At 34.5% G+C, this 10,510-nt stretch overlaps 1 protein-coding gene across 1 annotated transcript; it reads left to right on the plus strand.

Annotated features, from left to right (window-relative positions):
• Positions 1 to 208: 208 nt before the first annotated feature.
• LOC111883865 (casein kinase 1-like protein HD16) lies at positions 209 to 7,252 on the plus strand. Its single transcript, XM_023880193.3, has 18 exons — positions 209 to 480; positions 1,742 to 2,155; positions 3,091 to 3,216; positions 3,311 to 3,384; positions 3,470 to 3,539; positions 3,633 to 3,688; positions 3,773 to 3,844; positions 3,922 to 4,016; positions 4,115 to 4,181; positions 4,330 to 4,459; positions 4,800 to 5,018; positions 5,108 to 5,238; positions 5,364 to 5,538; positions 5,633 to 5,723; positions 5,967 to 6,124; positions 6,234 to 6,422; positions 6,588 to 6,669; positions 6,895 to 7,252. The coding sequence occupies exons 2-17, from the start codon at positions 1,781 to 1,783 to the stop codon at positions 6,645 to 6,647; spliced, it is 2,088 nt and encodes a 695-aa protein (XP_023735961.1). The 5' UTR covers positions 209 to 480; positions 1,742 to 1,780; the 3' UTR covers positions 6,648 to 6,669; positions 6,895 to 7,252.
• The last annotated feature ends 3,258 nt before the right edge of the window (positions 7,253 to 10,510 follow it).

The raw sequence follows: 10,510 nt of genomic DNA on the forward strand, positions 1-10,510 counted from the left end.
ATTAGGCCAAGAATATTAGGTGGTTCTTTTAAAAGAATATCAAAGTCGAGTAGGGACTTTCTTACAAATATGCATTATGTACACTGTATCGTATGCATTGGATAAGAGATTTGAAATCAGCCCACAAACATATTTAGGAAGATGTTAAATTGAGAGCCCATTTACACAACACCAAATCTGCTATGTCAATGGCAATATCTGTATATGCTGTAAGCCTGTAATAATGGAACGTTACAATCTACGCCTCACACCGTCTTTCCATGCGCCATATCTCTCACACATCGACCGCACACCCGCATCGACTCACCGACCGTCGTTTCTTTCTCCTATTTACTCATCCATATATAAATAAACCAACCCCATTTCATCAATATACAATAGTTTATCTTCAATTTCATCTTTAGGGATTTCTTCATAATCTTATCATACCTATACGGCTAAACCAATCAATAATCCGCCCACACACCTATTTAATTAAAGGTATAATCTTTATCTTTACCTGTTTTGGTCCTTGATTGCACTGTTTATATGTGTTTGAATACTGACATTTCTGCATTGATGTTCTATGCTTCCGATTGTTTGGTTTAGAGTATTTAAATGGGTATCCATCTTTTTGCAACAAAACTTTGAGTTTTTTCCGGCGATCGTTGTTGATTGCCTTGTAGATTGATCTCATCTTCATTTCGTATAGTTTTTGTAAGTGATGATGAAACCGATTGATGTTTAGTTCAATAGCAAGGTCCGATTATTAGGTCTGTAGTGGTGTGGGGTATTATGATATGAAGCAAGATTGCTTTTTTCGATGAACTTAACTTTATATATGCAGTTGGGGTTTCTGATTATATGAAAATAGGCATCTATGCAGATTGAGTATCAGTTACTGTTTTTTGTTTTGATGTCTGGTACGTGGGGTTTCCAGGATGAATCTCTTCCTGCACACCATGTGTTTGATTATTGGTTAGCACTTTGTATAAATCTTAAGTGTTTCATATGTGTGTTTTCTTAATTTGATCATTGCTGCATATGTAATTTTTACATAATGTTGCCTGTGATAATTGTTTTTAACTTTCCCGACTTTGATTCATGATTATATTCATCAAAGTTTCTGCCTTTTTGTTCAGAAGTCAGAATGGCAAATATTTTAACTGGTTTTTACTTTTTAGAACATCCAAGAACACGAATCAAAGTTCACGTGAGTTATTGTTTGTATGAATGCAGTTTTTAGCAATGAAATTATATAGTCATAATGTGCTCTGAAAATCTGAAGCAAATTTTATTCCCCTTGAGGTATTTTAAATATGGTTTAAGTACAAAAGGTCTACAAGTAAAGGAAGTCATAATGGATCTAGAATATTAAGAAAGAAAAATACATTAAAAAGGTGAATGGTGTTTAACAAGTATTAGCACATTTTAAATCAAAGCTTTCCCAATAACGATTCCTTAAAATCTTTTTGAAGGTATTTAATTCAAAGAAAGAGATCTTCTTTCAAAAGTTTTCATCTTTTCTCGTATATCATATGATTTAGCAACTAACTATTTCGTATGTTCTCGTTTAGTCCCTTTAGTCATTTCAATGTCTCAAAAAGGTAACCAACTACAATGTTTGTTTAAAGCATATCATTATGAGTAGCTATATCAAGTTTTACCTATTTTAGATGCTTATCATACAACCACCTAAAAAGTTTCTTGATTCTCATGATTATGTTCTAAATATGCTTGAATCTTTTTATTTTTTTTGAAGGTTGAAGAGTATTTATTTGTGCATGGAAGAAGAAAAAAGATGCCAGATTTGAGACGTGGAGTTCGCCAAGCTAAAAAAGTGATAAATCTTGATAATAATAATAATGATGATGATGATGTTGTTGTTGTAGTAGCCCCTACAACACGTCGTGGGACCCGCAGAGGTAAAGCTCAGGCACCAAAAGCAACTCCGGCATACCCGATTCCAATGCCGAGGCCAGGTGGCAGAGGTAGAGGGGTTAGAGGAATTGAACATGATAAAAATGGTGAGATATTTGGTGGTGTTGGTGGTGGACGTGGGCCCCACTTGAATTTGGATGTGGGAATTCGTGATCAATTGGTTGTGGGAAAAAGTGCAGAGAAATTGGTTGTTAATGGTGAGGAGGAAGGAAGCTCGAGCCCCGTTCCTGAAAGGGTATTTTTTTTAATTTTAAATTTTAATTTTTTTTGATTTTATAAATGCATTAGGAGTTACTATTTGAATTCTTTGTTTCATAGTTCTTGTCATTTCTTATTTGAAAAATTGCAGAAAACCATTATATTTTGGGGAGTTTTGCTGTTTAACCACTTATACTTTACTTTTTTTCAGTCAAACTATTAAAGTTTCAGACATTTTTCCAAACTAAATAACTAAAATTACCAGTTAAACCTGATATATGAGGTTTAAACAGTTAATTTGGAAAAATGTATGAAACATTTATTAGTAGTTAAACCACAAAGCTGCCTTCTCAAATATAATGCTTTTTTTGGTAATTTGGCTGACTTTATAAACGCATTATGACTATTATTTTGATTCTTTATTTCATAAAGTTCTTGCCTTTTATTATTTTGTGAGTTAAATGAAAGACTCTTTCTCCCATTAAGTCCTAACCTTTTACAAAATTGTCCCCATTTATTTTTTTGTTCCCTTTCCCTAGTTGCGTCATACTGTCATCATTTTCTCAAATATTTTTTTAAACAACATATATTTAAACAACACTTAATGGAGAAATAAAGAACGGGGCCTAAGTTTATCATGATTCTAATGCTAAAAAGCAAAGAAGACTTTATTTTCCAAAAAGGTAGAAGATTTACTTTCTATTTTGGTCTTTTGTGGATTGCTTTGGTTTAAGAACACAATATTAATACAATGCCTGGGAAAAAGAATGAAAACCCATAAATAATAATAGGAAAGAAATTATCTTTCATGACTTTTTAAAGATTTTCAACTAGTGGATGAACAATGATTCTTGATGATCATGGCATTGATGATTTGAGCCATGGATTGTCTACATGGAATGTATAACATAGTTTAATAAAATATAATTTTGTTTTTTGTTTTTAAAATTTTGGATTTTGCTTGTTTTGTAGGTGCAAGTTGGCAATTCTCCTGCATACAAGTTAGAAAGAAAACTCGGTAAAGGAGGGTTTGGTCAAGTTTATGTTGGTAGGAGGGTGACAGGTGGCATGGGAAACTCGGGTCCAGATGCTCTTGAGGTACATGTCATCTTCATTCACATTTAATTTTCCATTTTTTAAAATTGTTTTATATTTTATTTCATTCAAATATATTATTATTATTATTATGTAGGTTGCTTTGAAGTTGGAACATCGTAATGGGAAGGGATGTAGTTATGGTCCTCCTTATGAGTGGCAAGTTTATAGGTAATTAAAAAGTTTCATTTTACATTTCTTGAACCTTAATTAGCACAAGAAAACTAATTTTCTATGATTATTTTTCTTTATGAAGTACTCTAAATGGTTGTTATGGGATTCCAATGGTTCATCACAAAGGTCGCCAAGGAGAATATTATATCCTTGTGAGTTCTTCACTTTTTCTTTTTATTTTGTTCCATGGTGTCTTAAAGTCTTAAAACACTTTTTGTAATTCCTATTTTGCCCTTTTGATTTAGGTTATGGATAAGCTAGGCCCGAGTTTGTGGGATGTTTGGAACTCTAGCAACCAAACGTATGTAAAAAAAATCTACATTTGTTGCATATTTTCTTTAAAATTTTTTTAGTTTTTAATCGATATTTCGCCTCTTTTTGGTAGTCTTTCAGAAGAAATGGTTGCTTGTATAGCAGTGGAATCTTTATCAATATTAGAGCAGCTTCACTTAAGAGGGTAAAATTTAAATTTATACATGTGAGTTTTAGACTTTTAATATGAATTTCATATGACAATTAATTGTTCTTTTTTAGTTTTGTTCATGGAGATGTAAAACCAGAAAACTTTTTACTCGGTCAACCGGGGACACCCAATGAGAAAAAGTTGTATTTGGTTGATCTTGGTTTAGGTATATATATATTTCTATTACTTACTTTTAAGGTTCATATTATTTTATACATATTCTACATGAGCTTAATAAGCGATCCATTTCTTTTTTATTTTCAGCTTCAAAATGGAGGGATACGTCTTCGGGTAATCATGTTGATTATGACCAAAAGCCTGATGTGTTCAGGTAATTTTTGTATATCTTTAAATATAGTATTAGTAAGTAGATCTAAATGCAAGAAATAGCAATGTGCTTTCATTTATTTGTGTATGCTTGTTGCTTTTATGATAATCATGGTCTTTTTTTTATTATAAATTTTTTGTTTTTTTTATAGGGGAACAGTACGTTACGCGAGTGTACATGCTCATTTAGGAAGGACTGGAAGTAGAAGAGATGACCTTGAATCATTGGCTTATACATTAGTTTTCCTCCTTAAAGGAAAACTTCCATGGCAAGGTTTCGTTGTAAGTTTTTTTTCTACTTTTACTAAATTATCCAAATTCACCTTTTCAGGATAGGACAAAAAGTTGCTACTTTTGTCTCATTGACATCAGTCTTTCAACATCTGTACAACTTGTTTAGTCATGTCATATGATGTGACAAAATTTGCTACTTTTTTTTCCCATACACATCAGTCTGACAACTTGTCATGTCATGTCATGTCATGATTTAGACGAATGTCATAGTATGAAAGTTCACTGACAAAAAGTTGCCACTTTTGTCCCATTCATAGAACAAAGACTTAAGGGACAAATATTAATATATTGGCATCATGTTTTGACATTTTTTTTTTTGGGATTTCAGGGAGAGAACAAAGGGTTCCTTGTTTGTAAAAAAAAGATGGCAACGTCTCCGGATATTCTTTGTTATTATTGTCCTTCACCCTTTAAACAATTTCTTGAAGCTGTGACCAATATGAAGTTTGATGAAGAGCCTAATTACTCAAAGCTTATTGCATTGTTTGAAAACTGCCTAGTTTCTAATGCATCATTGCGCCCTTTAAGAATCGATGGTGCTCTAAAGGTGACTCTTTTATATTTTATTAATTTTGATAATATCATTGAGGGTTTTGATATATTGTTTGTGTGTGTGTGTGTGTGTGTGTGATTTAGGTGGGACAAAAGAGGGGAAGGCTGCTTAGTGATTTGGAAGATGGTTCTCAACCTAAGAAGAAAATTAGACTCGGGACACCAGCTAATCAGTGGATTTCAGTTTATACATCAAGAACACCAATGAAGCAAAGGTATAAATAATAGTGCACTCAAAATATCAACATTTCTTAACTTTAATCTGTTTTATGCTATTTAAGAACAATCTACTTTAGATTTCTTCCATTTGTAATGATATTTTGTATTTCAATTGTTTCAGATACTATTATAATGTATTGGATTCAAGACTTCATCAGCATGTGGAAAAAGGGAAGAATGATGGTTTGTATGTTAGTTGTGTAGCATCTGCATTGAATCTATGGGCAGTTGTCATGGATGCTGGGACAGGGTTCACTTCGCAGGTTTACGAGATTACCCCCATGTTTTTACGCAAGGTAATAAATAATAATTACATCTTACGCCCTTCTTCAATCTGTCTCTTTTGAAGAAACGATAAGCATTTGAATTCCCTTTTTGTATATATTCAAGGAGTGGATAATGGAGCAATGGGAGAAAAACTATTACATAACATCACTTGCAGGTGCCTCGAATGGCAGTGCCTTGGTTGTAATGTCAAAGGGTAAGTCTTCATTTCCTTTTCTTTAATGAGGGCAAATTTGTAAAAACTTGTTTTTTCTCCTACATTAAGTAATAAAGAAACACTCATATTATCATACATAGCTTACCTGATAACGTTTTGTCCTTGTTATCTTTTGTTGTATTCGGGATCAAAGCTCTAATAGAAGTCAAGAATTTGAATTTTCCATAAATACCCTTGTATAAGTGATATATATATATTTTTTTCTTTTTTACCCCTCACTAGGGACAACGTACACACAACAATCATACAAAGTAAGCGATGTGTTTCCATTCAAGTGGATCAACAAGAAATGGAAGGAGGGCTTTTTGGTCACTTCAATGACAACTGCTGGTAATAGATGGGGCATTGTGATGTCTCGTGATGCAACTTATTCCAATCAGGTATTTTGTTTGTTACATTTTGCTTTTATTGATAAAGAAATGCCAAGTGTTTTATATTATTGTGTGTAAAGGAATGTAATTACATTGCTATATTATTGGTTATTTGCAGGTGGTGGAACTTGATTTTCTTTATCCGAGTGAAGGGATTCATAGAAGATGGGAAAACGGATACCGAATTACATCAGCTGCTGCAACTGAAGATCAAGCTGCTTTCATACTTAGTACTTCAAGGAGGAAATTACAAGATGTCACTCAAGAAACTCTCAGGACTTCTGCTTTTCCTAGTACCCATGTCAAGGTAATTAAGTGCTTTATGCATAAAAAGGCTTAATGGGATAAATTCCTGTTTCTTTTTGTTAGTGTTACAAGGGCAAAATGGTCATTTACATCATGTTCAGACAATTTATTCGGTTCATAACACTTATGGCTTACCATATTATGTCTTGGATTTGTTTATCAACAGGAGAAATGGTCAAAGAATTTGTACATAGCATCCATCTGTTATGGAAGAACTGTATCTTGAGATATACTAGAAGCTTCTATCGGTATGTATCCCTTTCCCTTTCTTATATTACCTTTCACTATATGACTTCAAAATTTTGGAGTTTAGATTGATTTGGGATAAGGTCATGAAAGGGTAATGTATGTGTGAAAATAACATAGTTATGTACATAAGAAAGAGTTGAAAAAGTACATTGCTATTATATGACCTTATCCCGATTGTTTCTGCAAAATATGGTATCTGAAAAGATTGAATTTGTTACTCACAGGTATTCAAAATCTGCTCAACATGTTGTCGTTTAGCTTTCATGCTACACCTTTCTTGAAAAATGGTTGATTGGAAATGTTGAAATTTAGTCGACATTTCTGTGTCATTTTTTTTAATATGAGGAAGGGAGATAATTTATATAACGATGAAGAAAAGATGGGGTTTTGTGGCACCTCTCTTTTTTCGGGTTTGGTGGTGTGTTGTAAGGATGTATAGTCGATAAACTTAATGTTAAAACTGGTGGTTAAAAGTGTGATGTTGTTACATGGCTTGAAAAAAGTCGGGTTTTGTGAAAAATTGTATGGTGTGTAATTGAATTTATAAAGAAAAGTTAAGAAAAAGGTGAAGAGATTATGATACTTGATGAGTTGTTTTGTTTTGTTTTTGGCAAAATTTCTTCCATGGTTTTGTTTTAATGATCATGTGTGTGGGTTGGGAAGCATGTCAACGTATGATTTTTAAGGTGTATGTGGTTATGTTGACACGTTATCACTTTTTCTAGTTCTTTAAATTTCAAGAGATATTTACAAAATGACCAAATGGTATGTGGAATATAGATCAATGACCAAAGTTTTAGGCATAATTTTAAGGTGTATATGTGGTTATGTTGATTTGGTAGGTATGTTCAGACAACTTAGGCTAGTATTAATTTTTTTTCCCCATATGTGTTGGTTAGGGTTTTCCCAATCTTTTCTCAAGCAAAATTCTGCAGATAGAAATAACTTCATCCGATCTTATACATGAAGAAAGCTTTTCCACCCTTCTTGTAAACCATTGCACATAAAAAAAGACGAATCCCAGATTAGTTATCCATATAAAAAAGATGACTGATTGTTTTGAGTTCTTAGTTGTCGCCCTGTTGTAATATTAATTTTGTAACAGCCTAAAAATAGTGATAAAATTTTTCATTGAAAGATTATCAATTTCATTCATTAATTAGTTCAAAAACCATCACCAAATATAATATCCAAAATGTCAAATTATAATTATTCAAAATGCAGAAATCATGAGGGGAGGATGTTACGTCATCACACTGGACTTTTTCTTTTTGATCCAAAATAGAAATATATATATATATATATATATATATATATATATATATATATATATATATATATATATATATATATATATATATATATATATATATATATATATATATATATATATATATATAGGAGGCTATTGGGGTTATCAAACAAGGAAACCCTAATTTGGATGCTTAAGCCCTAAGCAACCCATAGATTCCTTTCCTTAAGGCCTTGGACGATTTCTTCTTGGGTTTTCCCATAGAATTCGTCCACTCCTTAATATAAGGCAATCCATGGCCCAAATTGCAATTATCTTATAATTACAATTCCAATCCCTTAAGTTTAATTAGTCTTTTTTAGTCACAAAACTAATTACCAATTAATTATTGACTAATATTAATTAAACAATATGATTTCTCCTTTAATATATTATTCTCATAATATATTAATAAATCATATTTAATCATTTCTCTCCATAATTCATCCTATCAAGTTGCTTTGGTGAAGGCAACCCAAAATGATCATGCACCATCGGGTCAAGTACATACCAAACTAGTTATGGACTTAGACACTAATCCAACAGTATGTTGTACTAAAATGGAACTGAGTACCCAACTCCTCATGAAACTTCCTCCAAAATCTGGAAGTGAAACGAACATCCTGGTCCGAAACCACCGAAACTGGCACTCCTTGCCGAACCACTACCTCCCGAATATAGATGTCAGCTATCTTCTCAGCAGATACACTCTCGGCAGTCGGTATGAAATGTGCAGTCTTGGTCAATCTATCAACAATGACCCAAATAGAATCAACTCCACTTGCCGTCTTTGGTAGTTTTGTGCTGAAATTCATGGTAATCTCTTCCTACTTCCACATATGAATGGGTAACAGCTGCATCTTGTTATGGGGTCTCTAATGTTCGTCATTAACTTTCCTGCAAGTCCAGCACCGCTCTACGAACCATGCTATCTTCCTTTTCATACAGGGCCACCAATAACTCAACTTCATATACTGATACATCTTTGTGGCCCCTAGGATGGATTGAGAATTTTGACTTATGAGCCACCTCCAGAACTATCTGTCTCACCCCACCAGTATTCGGAACCCAAACTCTACCACATTGAGTCAACAATCCCCGACCGTCTCTAAAAAATAAAGGAATTTATCTATGATTCGCTCAGCCTTCCAATTCTCCTTTTTCAATCCCTCCACCTAAGCATTTTTGATAAAATCTAACAAGGGTAAAGTAAAAATCACCCTCAAGCAAATATCCATGATAAGAGAACTCACGACTTTATGGCTCAAAGCATCGGTCACCATATTGGCCTTCCCAGGGTGGTACAGGATCTCATAATCATAATCCTTTACCACATCCAACCATCTCCGTTGCCGCATATTTAAATTTGGTTGATCCATGAGATATCTCAAACTCTTGTGGTCAGTGCAGATAGTACACCTAACCCCATACAGATAGTGCCTCCAAATCTTGAGGGAAGAAACCACTGCCCCCAACTCCAAATCGTGCGTAGGGTAATTCGACTCACGAGGCTTCAACTGCCTTAAAGCATAAGCAATCACATGACCCCTCTGCATAAGAATAACTCCCAAACCTGAAATGGAGGTGTTACAATAAACTACAAAATCATCCATACCCTCGGGAACCTCGAGAATCGGGGCCTCGCATAATCTCTATCTCAGTGTCTCAAAAGTCAACCGCTGATTAGGCCCCCAACAAAAAGTAACATTCTTCTTTGTCAAGCGGGTCAAAGGCACTGCAATCTTCAAGAAATCCTAGATAAATCTTCGATAATACCCTGCAAGACCCAAGAAGCTTTGAATCTCAGATGGGGTCCTCGGGACCTCCAATCAAATCACAACCTCGATCTTGGCCGGGTCGACCAATATACCCCTCTGGTTGATGATGTGCCCCAAGAGTTCACCTCGCGCAACCAAAACTCATTTTTGGAGAATTTGGCATATAACCTCTCTCTCTCTCTCTCTCTCTCTCTCTCTCTCTCTTTAGGGTCTCCAACACCTCTCACAAGTGTTCCCCGTGTTGTTCCTTGTTCTTGGAGTAGAACAAAATATCATCTATGAATACTAGCACTGACTGATCCAACGTCGGAATGCAAACCCGGTTCATGAGATCCATGAAAATTGACGGTGCATTAGTGAGCCCGAATAGCATCACCACAAATTTGTAATGACCATAACGAGTCATGAAGGCCTTCTTCTGTACATTATCATCCCTGAACCTCATCTGATGGTAACCTGATCGCATATCAATCTTGGAAAACCAAGATGCACCCCGAAGCTGGTCAAATAAATCATCAATCCTCAAGAGTGGATAACGGTTTTTCACCGTTAGCTTATTCAACTCCCGATAGTCAATGCACATCCAGTGCATACTGTCCTTCTTCTTCATGAGCAGGATCGGTGCTCCCCATGGTGAGCTACTCGGCTGAATAAACCCATTGTCTAGCAGCTCTTGAAGCTGCGTAGACAACTCCTGCATCTCTGGTGATGCCAAATGATACGATGCCTTAGCTATTGGAGCCACACCAGGAACCAGATCAATCTGGAACT

The sequence above is a fragment of the Lactuca sativa genome, chromosome 7 (genome assembly GCF_002870075.4).
Source record: "Lactuca sativa cultivar Salinas chromosome 7, Lsat_Salinas_v11, whole genome shotgun sequence".
Taxonomy (NCBI): domain Eukaryota; kingdom Viridiplantae; phylum Streptophyta; class Magnoliopsida; order Asterales; family Asteraceae; genus Lactuca; species Lactuca sativa.

Excerpts from the sequence above, each read along its gene's own strand:
- LOC111883865 (XM_023880193.3), top strand. The coding sequence starts at position 1,781 with ATGCCAGATTTGAGACGTGGAGTTCGCCAAGCTAAAAAAGTGATAAAT. Across the intron at positions 6,125-6,233 it reads ATGCAACTTATTCCAATCAG|GTGGTGGAACTTGATTTTCT; the intron begins GTATTTTGTTTG and ends GGTTATTTGCAG. Across the intron at positions 6,423-6,587 it reads TTCCTAGTACCCATGTCAAG|GAGAAATGGTCAAAGAATTT; the intron begins GTAATTAAGTGC and ends GTTTATCAACAG.